Here is a 13,846-nt window from a genome sequence, read left to right as displayed (position 1 = left end):
GCGAGCAAGCAACCAGCAACTAGAAGGAAAGGTGGAAACGAGAACGGATGCGAAGCGGAAGAGAGACCGGAGATACGAAAAGGTTATACGCGTGTAAAGCAAAACTGCGTTGGCAGAGCCGGCGGATGATGACGGTGGTTAGGCGGTTTGTATACGAGAGTCACGGTCGGTCACTGACTAGGCGAGAGAGAAAAGGGAGAAAACGGTCCGTGTATTTTACCTGGAAATTCCACGGGGAAGAGAGAGAGAGAGAGAGAGAGAGAGAGAGAACCGCTAAATAATATATCGCGGCCGACCAAAGTAGAAAACGAACGTGTCTAAAACGAGTTAATTCGAAAGTTTTAATAAACAAGTCGCGAGTTTTGGCGAGGAGTAAAACGAAAGAAGCGGCGGAAAGCACGCGATGTTGCTATGGGACGGGAATGAGACGAGTATTCGGCCAGGAGGTATGGTTCACGGGGGATGTCGGCTACAAAGGGAAAGGGAACTCTGGATTGCGCGTCCTCGTGACGCAAGGGGAAGGAAGTACAGCGGCAGTCCGCAAATCATTTGCATAATTGATTAAAGACTGATGCTGGTGCGGTGTGCGTTCCACCGACTCGAGCTGGAAATTGCGTCGCGTATAAGTCGTTAAGAACAGCATGCGTTACCGAGTCAAAGGTGCGACGTCTTGATTTTTAATCGAGTTTAAAACGGATTCCATAAATCTTTTTTCCAAAACTAGAGAAAACGTTAACGAATCGAACTATTTATTTCTTTATTTTATCGATTACAAGCTATTTTTTTTTTTTTTTTTACCCAATTTCCCCCTTCTTCTCCGTCGCGTTAGCCTGAATTTCTCGCCGGTCGCTTTAATCCCCTCGGATCGTTTTAATTCGCGCTGTCGGATTCTAGCACAGGCTAGTCGAATTCAAAAGCGATCCAAAAATGCGCAGTAGACTTTCGCACAGAGACGTGCCGGATCTTTAGGATCGTACGAATCGTGAAACCAATCGGAACCGCGTTCGTTTGCCTGGTCTTGCCATAATCTCGTAGACGTAACACAACAGGCTTGTTGCTTAAAAATGGTACAGATAAGTGGATCCACAGCCTATCAGCTTGGAAATATGTACGTCTCCGGTCTGGAGGTCCCCCCGGTTTCTCGTGTTCTTTCGACAGCGACTAAATGCCGGAAGGGACGGCTCGGCGAAGAGAAGCCGCTTAATCTTCTTGTCGCCGTACACTGGGAATGCCGGGCGCGCTACCGGAAGATCCGATGGCACTGCTTGCTCCCCTCCGAACGAGAGCACCGCAAAAAGACTTTACTTCTCTCGTACTTTCTTGCCCTCTGGCTGGATTAATATACTCCGGTGTACGTGTTTCCCGAAGAAAAACTTGTCCCAAGCGGACGTCGCCACTCGTGGTCTTTTTTGCGCGAACAGCAGCGTCGCTTGCGAGATCCACGGAGAATTTTAGGACAGAGCGTGTCGAGTCGTGGGCTCGAGCGGTTACCAGGACCTGGTCGCTTCTGTCTTCTCGTGGAACGGTTCGTTGATTCTTCGATACTTCGTAAAGGCGGGAGCACGGTCGACCTTGCACGTTTACCTAGCCGTAGGAGACGATCGAGAACGAGGGACGTGGCCGTAGAACGAGCTACGTGCGGCAAACGTGCTAGGAAATATGTATGCGCGGGCCTGATACTGCGCCGCATACGAGATGTAGCGCGATAAAAAGTGCATTTTCGGCCTCCCAGAGGATCGCCAGCCCAACATCGCTCCGTTCCAAGAACCTTCGTTTTACCGTTAATTTTTATTCCCTTTTTCGCTTTTTCCCTTCCTGCTGCTGCCGCTCTGGCTCTTTTTGTTCGTTTTATTTCGACCCCGTGGCACGATCGATGTCAGTGTAACTAGGTGAACCGAAGCCAGGAGCGAGGATTTCGGAACCGCGCGGCCGATTCGAGAGAAAAAGATGGAATCGGAATTCGCGTTACACCGTCGGTTTTCGCCTTGCGTTCTGCTCGCGGGGAACCGGCCACTTGTTGACAATTCGCGCCAACCGATCGGCACGCCTATAAATTAACACCGCGACAGGGTGGACCGATTAATCGAGAGAGGCAGGTGGGAATATCGTGGCCGATAGCAAACGCGGTCGCGTTACGTTGTAAATCAAGCAGCAGGCAGCGAGCAGAAATACAACGAGAACCGTAGGTAGCGACTCTAGTCTCGAGTGCCGTTCCTCGTGCCTCGTGCCTCGTGCCTCGTGCCTCGTGCCTCCAGCCTCGTGCCTGCCGCTTTCCTTCAGCCTGTCATTGTTCGCCGTCGAAACGAGCGAACTTGTTGATACCCTCGTGCTTCGTAACTAGTTTTCACTTTTCTAGCCGCGTTGGCTACTACATGGTGCGTGTAATGAAACGCGAGGGATTATTCTCATACTCGGTCGTGTATCGTAGTTACGTAGCCTGGTGGTGTGCGACGATCGTGGGTATGTTTCACGATGGAGCGACTGTGTGTCTTCTTTCTATCGGAGAAGAGCTTAGATTCGTGCTCGAAGCAAACGCCGATGGATGGAACGGAACCGCGCCGTTTGGTATCCCGCGGCAACGCACGTCGATGAACGAGCGAAAGAGCGAGAAAAAAGAAAACAATGTTCCCGATACCTGTGCAAACAGGAATCGATTCCGAGGGAGAGAAGAAGACGAGGCACGAGCGCGTGCTGAACGTACGCGAAGTCGTAGAATTCGCGAACCAGTCTCTCGATTACTCGGCTCGGGTAGAAAAGAAAGGTACGAGGCAAAGTCAATAATTTGAACGATCTCGCCGGAACGATCCATCGGGCCTGCTCGTTGAATGGAAAGCGTCTCGGTCGACCAAGAGCTGGAAAAAGAAATATCGTAGCGCCGAATACACGAGGATTGGTCGGAGTTACCTTAATTATTTTCTCTTCCCTCTAGTTCCATCCCGGGCAACATCGGCGAGGGGGTACGCAGCAGCCGGCTCCCAAGAAAATTACAGGCAGCCTCGATAAATATTAACTCCGTAGCCTGGAAAGGTCGTGAAAGCTACACCCTCGAGTTCGGTCTCCGGTCGTCCGTCCCTTCGCGCCCCTTCCGCCCGCCAGGTTACGTTTCAGACGGTCAGGTTGCTCGAGGTGGTGCAACAGGGCTTGAGACGGAGGGCGCGAGCGAGCGTCCAACGAGAAAGCGAGAGAAACCTAGCAACGAGAGAGAAGGGCAGAAGTCGGGGAAGGTGTAAGAGGAGGAGTTTGCCAGTGCGACGAGCTGGAAAGGATGGTCGATACTATCTTCCAGCAGACGCGGAACATTCCTATTTATTCGGGTTAAGTAGCGCGCGAGCTGCTACGTACGAACGCGCGTTACACTTACGCAAGTTTGTCGGCGAGAAGGAATTGCTTCGCGATTCGTTCGAAACGTCGATCGAACGCTTTCAGACTGCATCGCAATCTGTCTGAGAGAAGGCAACGCGCGCGTCCAGGCCGCGCGTTGTTCTTGTTACACGGCCAGCATGTCGTGTTACCGTTTCGCGCCATTTAACGAGCAGCTGGCCACTGCTGTAATTCGCTAATTACACCGGATGGTCGTTGAAATCGATACGCGCGTGCCACGAGATTTCAATTTATATCGACGCGCGTTCGATCGCTTCGAGTAACGGTTAGAGAGCGAGACGTCGTCGTCCTCTGATCGCGATCCATCGTGAGAATTTGAAAAAAACGCGACACGATATCGCGTGCGGGTTATGGCATATCGATTTATTTATTTACATTCTCCTTTACTTCTTTATTTACATTACATTTGTTTATTTATACTTTCGACTGGCTTATTTACGTTTGTATGTAGTCCAGCGACTGGAAATTGATCGCAACAGCGAGCGAACCGGTGAACCAGTGAACTTTAGCGTCCCGTTTCTCAACCGAGGTCTAGCCGGCAAAGGAGTTTTTTACGCGTCTTAAATCACATTTCTGGCCTCGTTTTATGTTAATTTTATTTTTAACGTTGACCGTTTCGCGGAGCTCCACCGCCGCGAAAAGATAAACGAGACGATGAATTATTCATTCGAAGATAAGCAGGATTTTAACAAAGAACGATCACAGTCTGCCGTTGGCTAAGCAAACGTCTGGTTGGCGTAGGAGGCAGCGGTGGCGAGCAATATCTCGGTAGATGCAACGACGGCCGCACCGCCGAGAACCAGAACGAGAACGAAAACGAAAAGGAGAACGGAGGGAGAGGTGGAACGCGTCGATATTCGGACGAACCGCCAATAAGAAAGACGTATACGATTTTGCGTCCGTCTCTCTCAAACTGGTATTTCGACGTAATTTCCGAGCGTCCGTCCTACCATTTCCCCGGCTCGCGGACTCGATCGTTTATCGTGCGCGCGTGGGTCGATTAATGAACGGATAATCGATTTACGCCAATTTCGTAGAAGCTGCTGGCCAAAGTACAACGTCTTTGATGGCGTAACCGCAAATCGTTGGCTCGACCATATGCGCGGTTTTCAGCGAAAACAATTTCGCTGTCTTCTCAATCCGTTGCAAACCACAATGGAATTTATCGTCTATACCTACGAACTGGGATTTGTACCGCAACTGTTTTCAAAGGAGCACCGCAACGAGCATAAAGGGAACAGGATTTCGACGTGTTCCACTGTGTTTCTTCGCGTTCCTACCAACCTTCCCTCTTCAATGCCTAGATATAACGATTTTACCCGGGTATCTGTTGATTGTGCGACAAAACGTATTATCACATAGAGTAACCGGGTTCTTTGAGTCACCGTTTCACCCTTCGACGTCTTAAAACTCAATCTTGAACTTTGCACGGAACGATCAAACTTGCCGTGTACCTTTTTCTCGTGCCACGATGTATAAAATATTCCAAGTGCATTCTACTCGTAACGATCTTTTCTAAGCGAAACAAATTATTTTCACCTGCCGCGTACACGTCCGCTACGCGTGTTCCATCGTTTCTTCCGTTCCCTTTATAAAAGCGGGCAAATTGCATAAAAATCCGCAGTCTAATTACATGACACCATTAGTCTTTGACGCGATAACGCAAGAGTGAAAAAGTATCGCGTACTTTAGGTGCATCGAGAGAAAGTAACACGCCGGCGTTATTCGAGTCGGTTATTTGAGCCAAGCGTTGCGCAAGAAATAACAAAATAACGCGCGTTTGTCGAATTACGATAATCGTTGCAAAACTGGAAACTATTAACCTTCCCTTCTAGCGAGTAAAAGATGTATCCTCCTGGAAGATTACGAGAAAATTATGAGAAAATTATGAGAGAACTACGATCGCCGACCCATACACATAAAGAAAATTTGTGCTCTCTTCATTCTTGCAGGTGTCTCGACGTTGACGTCTGGGTTCGGGCTTCGACGTTTGTCCGCGAGTTCGACAGAAAAACGATACCGGCGAGCAGCGAAGCGAAGCGGTCGCGACTCATCGAGAGGAAGAGCAGCTTTTTGATCTCGAGAACGAGAGAGTATCCTGCCCTTCGTCGTCCACTACTCGCCGCATGTAGAACGCGCACGGTTAACAATTACCGTTATCGTTACCGTAACGAACGAAATTGGCTGTTGCGTCAGTTTCAGTTTGCGGAACAAAGTGAAGCAAAGTGGAGGAGAACGAAGCCTAGAGAAGCAGGGAAAAAACGATTATCCCGTTGGAAAGAAATTTTTATGTCGGCTGGATCTACTGCATTCGTAGCTGTAACGGCCGGGCCGTGAGATTCCGCAACGGTGCCGGCAAACGCGCTCCTTTTGCCGAGCAGAAAGCGGAGATCTCGCTCCGTGGACGGATCGTCGAGGGAAGAAAACGGTAGAAAGTTAATTTCCCCTCTTTTTTCCATTTACGAAGATTTCCCCGCGGCACGCGTTTACGAACGACCGAGCTTATTATCGCCTTTAAAGTACCCCTCGAATCCATTCGTGCGCATCGGCTTTTCCCGGCATAGCGGAACAACGGAATAATTGTTTCGCCTATCGGCCTCTACGTTTCTCTTCGATCTTGCGAACAATTAATCGAATGCACGATTCAGGTCGTTACTTCTCTCTGATCTGCTACATTTACAGGATCACGAACAGCGAATGCATAGAATTACCGGCCATGCAAAACTACGTACGTGTCCGGGATTTCGGGGGCGAGAGTCAAAATTTACGCGGAACGCTTATCGTCGTGTTTTTATCAGCGCACCTTCGTTAAGTCGCATCGATCCGAAATTCCGTAACGTTTCGTATTACTTTCAATTTGCCGTGCGAAAAACCTCGACCAACCCGATCGGAAATGGAACACGTTGCCAAAGCCGTGAATACTAATAACAATCAGAGTGGAATTAATTGTTGTTTCGTATCGACCGGCGTTGTACGAGGACTGGTTAGCGAACGCTACTGGATATTGATAATTACGAAACGTGCTGTTGTATCTATTATCGTTTAAAAAACATATCGCGAACGGCCGAACGAGAAACGAAGTTAAAGTTGATCGTCGTTTCGCGCCACTCGATCGAACAAAAATATCGCAAAAATACTCTACTCGTATCGACTCGACGTCGCTGTCTTCGAATGCTTCGAAAAAATACTCGACGAACGAAAGGCCATCGAGACCATCTCCGTCTCGCGCAGCTTATGGCGGCTTCGTATTATCCGCGTACCGACAAAGATTCGATCGAACGTCGAAAAGCAAAGTTCGGATCGTAACCGTGGTTGCACGTCGCTCGGTGTCGTTGCACGCGCGTGTCAGAGCTTTCGGTATAGACAGCCGCGTGCATTTCGCACCTGCTCGACTCGTAACGCGCACGCGCCCAGGTATGCGACCTACCGGCGCACAGTCCTCAACTGGCGCGACGTCGAGCTTTCGTAGTCGGCATCGGCCATCCGCGACGCGAACTTTCCCTCCGAGACGGTCCTCGAATCGGTCCGTCACGCCGCGCCGCGTCGCGCCGCGTCACGTCCCGTCTTCACCGATGCGAATCGCACTCGCCCCTGTCTCTCGTCAAACAGGAAATTCGGACATAGGAAGCGGACGACATCGGTCGTCGGCCTCGCACCGTCCTTTGCGAATTCGAATCTCGCGGCTTCTCGATCTCTGCCGTTAGAACGGACTCTCGATCGTCCTCGCTCGTCGCTGAAACTTCCACGATCGACCCGTTCGCTTCGTCTCGTACCCGATACTCCGTCGTCGTTGCGATCGACGTTCCACGTTTGCAACTTGCTCTTTTTCCGCTTTCTCGCTTCTCCACGCGTCGATCCGCAACCGATCGATCGCGTCCTGTCCGGATCGCGCTGGCTTACGAGAGGACAACGGTCGTGTGTAGCCGATGAATCGGAAGTAGCCTTGGCAGAAGTAGCGGCTATCGACGGCGTTGCGGTAAGCCGCTCTTAATCCCGATCGAAGATCAACGTTTAGTCCCTGTGAGAACTTTGAAATTCGATTAAGCACGGCGGTGGGGGAAATCTCGTGCGATCGAAGGATCACGGAGTACGTGCGAGCAAATCGAGCGTGGTTCGCGTAGGTACGGAATCGGGCGGACGCGACGAGGCGGACGTGGCCGTGTATTATCGATCTAACGATCGCCTGGTTGGTCACGTAAAAGGGAGCCGACTGTGAAGAATTGATCGTGTCGCTGCAATTATGTCAACAAATAAACGAACCAAGGTACACCCACCACGCTCCACCCCTTCTTTCAATGGATCCGAAAGGGAATAGTCTCGGTCAAATCAATACGCATTCGCGTCACACGGTCGGAAACGGGAGGAGGTTCGAGGAGAGAGAAAGAGAGGAGAGCGAAAGAGAATCGAATCGGCGTGTGCATGTGTCCAGCTCACGGCCGCTCTCGTGCACGTGTCACGAGAGAAAAACAAAGGATCGGCCGAGCGATTCCCAGCGATTCCAAGCGATCCGGTATCGTCGAGCAAACATCCGCCTACCTCGGTTAATAATTCGACCGTTGTTTGTCTACACGAGGTATTGGCCGACCTCGAGATTTCGTTCCGTCCGCGGCAGACGACCTGCATCGTTTCCCTTCCGGTAGCAGTTTCCACGACAGTTCGGCCGACGATCTCGGCAAAGATCGAACATCGAACACGGTTATACGTATCGTCGCGGTGTGATTCGTGCGCGAGAAAAACTCGCGGATTCACGCGTAAATTTCGTCGACGAATTCGCGAGAGATCAATCTTCGGACGTTACAGTCGATTGCCGTGTTCGAACACGCGTGCTCGCCGAGGGAAGGACACACGTGCGCGTTCCTAGTCGAAGGAGCTCGGAGCTTTCGGCGAGATTGCAACAAGTTGCATTTAAAACCCGTACCTTCCGTACGCCGGCATACTTTCGTTTTTCTCTTTCCACCACACCGGCCCCTTTCCTTCTCCAGTCGTCTCTCGCACCTTCCCCCTTCTATCTCTCTCTCTCTCTCTCTCTCTCTCTCTCTCTCTCTTGCTCGTTCGGTGTTCCTCGAAACGAAAATAGCTAGCCAGATTTTCCGTATCGACGTCCCGCGTTATTCCCGGAACTGTTCGATTCGGAATTCTGTCGATTCGTTTCGGAGCCGCACAGCCGCTCGGATCGATCGTTCAAACGAGAAGGCCGCGACGAAATATACGATAATTGTGCGAAATTCGAGGCTCGAACGTTTCTCTCCGAGATCGCGGAGAATTTCTTGGTTGCTCGAGTGGGTCCGAACGAACCGAAATATCCTCGACCGTGTTACTTTTCGTCGACGTTGCGATCGTCGTACGAGATTCCGCTGAAAATTACCCGCCCTCTTAACGGACCTGTCTCGGTGCCAAACTATCGTCGGCGATGCTATCGAACGAGAGATCGGATGACGCGGCGCTACTCGGAAATCGCGGAAACTTCAAAATCCCGGTCACAAGTATTTAACGCTCGAGACGACTTTTAAACGAACTCGAGAAGGAACCCTCTCGACGAGAGGGTGCGAGATGCAATAGCACGAAGGGTCGGGGCGCGACGACGCGTCTCTCTTCGCATTTACAGCGTCGTTCGTTCGTGCCGCGGACCAAGAAAACGCGAAATTCTTGCTTTCGGTTACCCCAGCGCGCTTTCTGTTAGAGATGATTCCGAGACACAGGGGACGAGACTGTTTCTCGTGGCGAGGCGTCGAAGCAAGAATTAGCAGCGTGAAAAGAGGCGTTCGCGACTGTTGTTCGGTAAGGTCGGCTTCAACCGCCGCTTAAAAAGTCACCAGATAAAAGTAGGCCGAAACAAAGACGAGAGTGGTACAGCCGCCGCAACGATTCCGCCCCTTTTACTCGCTGTAGCAGTCTTGCGATATCGTAGCGCGACGGACTCCTTGGAAGACTCGTTTCCTATTCGGTAATACGATAATATCGTTTACACAGTGTTGTGAACGTACGTACGTGTGTGTTTGCGGTAGATCGTCAGCGATCGTCGTTGCCCGCTGAGAAGGAGGAATTGAATGTGGGTCGAGGACTGAGTACGCGGAATAGGAAAATCGAAGAATCGAACACCGACACTGGATAGGTGAAAGCGAAGGTTGTCCACGATCTCGAGATCCGATCGACCGAGGAACGTATCCGACGATGGATTTTATGCTGCTCTTGATCGCCGTGCTCCTCGGGCAGAAGGGTGAGTAGCTTTACGCGATTTTAACTTGATTCTTTCGTACGAAATTCGCTCGGAGGAAAACGCAGAAAGTCGTTACAGCGAGAAGTTGCGACTACCTTCTGCTTTGAGAACCGCGATTTTCTCGATATCTATCTAGCTTCTAGTTATAGACACGCGACCCTCGTCTCTCGTCGATTCCAGCCTGCCGAGTATCTGCGATCTGCGCCGCGAATACACGCAGATAACGGCAAATCCTCTTGCTCTCTGCCTTTGCGCCCTCGCCGACACCTCCGGCTGAAAATAATCTTCCCACGGAAGGGAGAGAAACGTGGAAACGTGGAAAGCCAGCGAAACACACGAACGCTGACATTCGCTTTGCAGTGGACGAGCCGAAGAATATAAAGGAACGGTTTAGAAACGACACTTTTTCTAATTACGTTCTGCCGTTTCTTCGGCATTGTCGCGGTTTTTCTCGTACACGAATGCGATGGAACGAGGAGCACGAGCCGAAAAGGGACATGCAAGAGGAGAACGAAAGGTACAAAGAAGGGAACGAGGGGGAAAAGGAAAAGGAAGAGGAAGAGGAAGAGGAAGAGGAAAAGGGTGGTGAGCAAGAGAGTAGGATGGCTAGAATTTATGGCGTTCCGGTGCGCGAGTCTGCGACGAGGGAGGGAAAAAGAGAAGCGGGGGAAGGGAAACAACGGAAGAGAAAGACGAAAAGTCGTTGGAAAGCGGAAAAATAAAAATCTCGCGTCAAGGAGCACGAATGGTGCAAAGATAATAATTAAACGGACGAATTCCGAGATCGCCAGTCAACTCGTGAAATTTACCGAGCGCCACGATCCTGATGACGATGCCGGAATTAAGTCCCATCGGCTAATTGCTGCTATTCGAAGATGGTAAAAATAAAAGAGGTCTCGCGCGACCGAGGTCAAGGAAATCGCGTATGCGACTCTGTTCCACTTCATGCTGCGATAATTGGCCCAAACTGTCAAGGAAACGAACGATCGATCGGAATATCGCGTTCATCGCCAACACGCTAGAAAACCTATAACCTCCGAATGTCAGAATTGATCGGGGCGATCGATATCCTACCTTGGTGCAACATTATACTTGACAGTAGCTAATTTATCGATAGTTGTTGGCGATTCGAACGACTTTTTCTAAAATACCAAAAGCGTACCTCATTTCCGGCAAGCGTTCCGATACTCGCGAACGAAGACGTGCGTATAGGAGCGATGCAAGAATTACATATGAAATTTTCAGAGATGGTAAACTTGGCGGTAAGACGATCCGCCGAAGAGAATGGATTAGCATAAATAAATAAAAGATGCGCCTAGCCGAGACATATCAAAAGCCGTCGGAGCTTTTGCAAGATATCCGCGGGGGATAGAAATCGACGAGTTAATTGCCGAGTAGAAGAGGAACTCGGTCGCGCTCTCGCGATCATAAATTATCCGTATTATGCCGAACAGACGCGTCAGTTCTCTCGTTTATCAATATCTACGTTATAACGTCGGCCGTCGAACGCGACAGGATGGTCGCTGCTTTTATAATGGGATAATATTAACTGTAAATGTTTCTCCATCGGTCCATTTGCGGTGGCGTTCGGGAATCGCGCATACATGCCACGTTAAACGAAGCATCCGGTCCGCGGGAAACCTACAATTTTGATTTTCGTGTCGGTGCGCCACGATTCCTCTTGGGTCTTTCTAGTTTACCAAACAAGTTCGGTTTACGAGGGTAGGGCAGGGGCAAACGTTTTGCCCGGAATGTTTGTTCCGGCGTAGGCAAAGACAAAGAAGAGAGAACGTGCAACGCATTCCGATATAGAAGCGATAACTGGGCGAGCGATCGTTTTAAACGCATCAGTGATTCTGCGTTTACGAGCGTCGATCGTTGCTTCTGTTGTTACGAAGCAGCAGATCGAGCCATCGTCGCGTATGTAACCTATCGATCGTTGTGCGGCGCAAAAATGTGAAAAACGATGTCGTATTTTTGACATGGCGAGACGAGACGCGACGAGACGAGACTAGACGAGACGAGACGAGACGAGACGAGACGAGACGAGACGAGACGAGACGAGACGAGGCGAGGCGATGGCGTAGAATAGGGAAACGGAAAAATGATGGACGCGCGTAATGGAGACAAACAAAAAAAGAAGGTGACAGATTGGAGAAGCGGGCACGGAGTAGAAAGCGGCAAATGGAACAGGTAGAAAGGGTAATCGGCGATTAAAAGGAAGAAGGTAGCGCTACGCGTTGGACTATAGAAAGAATAAATAACCGCGGTTCGAGTGTGCCGGACCTCGAATGGAAAACGTTCTTGGGAGTAAACGGTTGAACGAAGGTTATATCGCTTCCTTGGTCGCGAGTTGTTCCCCCAGACCCACCCTACCTGATGAAGATAAAACGGGATAATTATAGAGCCTATCGGGGATCGTGGCGCGGCTAAATTTCGTCGAGACACGCGAGATCGTCAAAAGAGGGTTGGCAATAAAGGGAAACCGGGCTTAAGTAAAAAGGAGAGAAAAAAATAGCGAAGAGGGAATAAACTTGGCGCTAGGGAAGTAAAAAAGGGTTAGGGGCGGCGAGGGGAAAGAGACTGCCGAGAACGGGATGTCATTAATTTTTCATACAGACTTGGCACATCTGCGTTCGGTCGGCTGCGCTCTGCAACCTCGCTAATTATTTCTGGCTCATCATTTTTCCTCCTCGTTTCCTCCACACTCCGTGTAACTTGCCCTCTTGCGGTTTCTGTTTCGCCTTCTCTCCAACCGTAGCCGCAGCAGCAGCCTCTTCGCCCTCTAGCATCGTACAAGCCGTATTCTTCTTTGATAAATGCACGCCGATATCGTCTTCGAGTGCTCGTCTCATTTTCCATCGGAGACGAAGACGCTTATCGACGGATCGTTATTTCCCAAGAGTATCGTAATTGACCGTCTTCGATTCCGTCTCTTCTCGCTTCTCGCGATTCTTCCAAATGTCACGTCGTTGCGTCCGACGTTCGAGCCGTCCATAGTCGTCCCGTGCATTGTGCTCGCTTACCGCGTTGACCGGACAACGACCAAAGAGACGCGAAGGCGTCTAACGTTCGCAACGGTCTAATTATTTCCAGTTGATCTCTGGTTTATCGTTTTACAGCTTTGTAACTGTACCCGCGACCGCGAACTCTCGTTGCCCACACGCACGGCAATAAGCTCTAATCATTTTTACCGCCTTTCCCCCCTTTCTCTTCCCTTCCCTCCTTCTTGCCATTCTGTCCTCCCTTTTTGCTTTTGTAGCCTGCCTCGCTCGTTTTCCTCGCTCGCGTTCCTGGAAAGGTACTCGAGAAAGTGCGATTTCAGCGCTTTTCAACTTCGATTCGCCGACTATTTGGACCTCCTCGAGCCGGAAACGAAATATCCGCAGTGGGTTGCAGTAAAGTCGCTGCAAGATTTTATTCTCCTCTTTACGATAACGACTAATCACCGATTCGCCACACGTTCCACCCTTCCTCGCTCCCCCTGCTTCTAGTATTTTCGCGATCACGCGTCATCGATACATCCGTGAAAGTCGCAGTTGCTCTTTGTCCGTGCGCGTGTGTCTCGATAAGGTCCAGGCCCGCTGCACCGAATGCAAACTGTATCGTCGCGCGATGCGTGCTTCTGTGTTCGTTCATGGTTGCCGTTAATTCCACCGTTGTCGTAGATTACCGCTCGACTCGTTAATTACGACGGAGAAAGAGCCGGGTTTTCGTTAGTGGAATCCGTCGCATGTTTTATGTCCACGATTACTTAGTCCGACACCTAGCCGCCGTTAGTTTTTTATCGCTTCCGTAATTCAGCCCGTTCCTTTCCACTCGAACGCATCGCTCGCCAATAAACCGTTTCCAGGTGAAAGGATAAATCGGAAAACGGGAAAATTTTCCATCTTCCGTTCGAAGAGCACCGGGGTAGGGAGAATCCTTGTCGAATCGTTCGGTTTCGATCGGCCCTCGATAGTGTCTACGCTTTCGCGCGTCGCGTTATCTCCATTATTTTTACGTCCATTGTCCCGGAAATACGTAATTAGCTATACGTATGACGGTGGGCCGGCCGTGCCTTTGCATACACGCGAAATCGATATGGTGCTAATTTACCAACCGAATTCCAATGATTGCCGTTGCATTAAACATTCACGTTGCAATCGCCGCGCCGTTTTGGGACGCGTTCGTGCGGTAGTAATTTTCAATTCCAGACTAAACGAAATATCGTAGCGTTGTCGCGTAACGAAACGACGTTAACGCGAG

The 13,846-nt window shown here is 50.3% G+C and overlaps 2 protein-coding genes across 7 annotated transcripts in view; one reads left to right on the top strand and one right to left on the bottom strand.

The window, feature by feature from the left end:
• The window catches only part of LOC117205517, a 142,686-nt gene that overhangs the window by 89,631 nt on the left and 39,209 nt on the right, over positions 1 to 13,846 (top strand). Inside the window, exons 1-2 of one of the 6 annotated variants that reach the window (XM_033444025.1) lie at positions 5,450 to 5,809; positions 9,387 to 9,598. The exons of 2 other annotated variants lie outside the window; for them this stretch is intronic. In XM_033444025.1, coding sequence (XP_033299916.1) covers positions 9,553 to 9,598 — 46 coding nt within the window. In that variant the 5' untranslated portion in view covers positions 5,450 to 5,809; positions 9,387 to 9,552. Of the gene's footprint in view, positions 1 to 5,449; positions 5,810 to 7,224; positions 7,646 to 9,283; positions 9,599 to 13,846 lie in introns of those variants that run through there. 3 more of the 6 variants (XM_033444034.1, XM_033444006.1, XM_033444016.1) reach the window with 3 other exon arrangements.
• The window catches only part of LOC117205564, a 37,805-nt gene that overhangs the window by 9,626 nt on the left and 14,333 nt on the right, over positions 1 to 13,846 (bottom strand). The gene's annotated exons all lie outside the window — the stretch shown is intronic.

Source organism: Bombus bifarius, unplaced genomic scaffold, assembly GCF_011952205.1.
Source record: "Bombus bifarius isolate JDL3187 unplaced genomic scaffold, Bbif_JDL3187 scf7180000007966, whole genome shotgun sequence".
In the NCBI taxonomy this organism is placed as follows: Eukaryota; Metazoa; Arthropoda; class Insecta; order Hymenoptera; family Apidae; genus Bombus; species Bombus bifarius.
The sequence above is the reverse complement of the archived record's forward strand: the minus strand, read 5'-3'. Positions and strand labels throughout refer to the sequence as shown.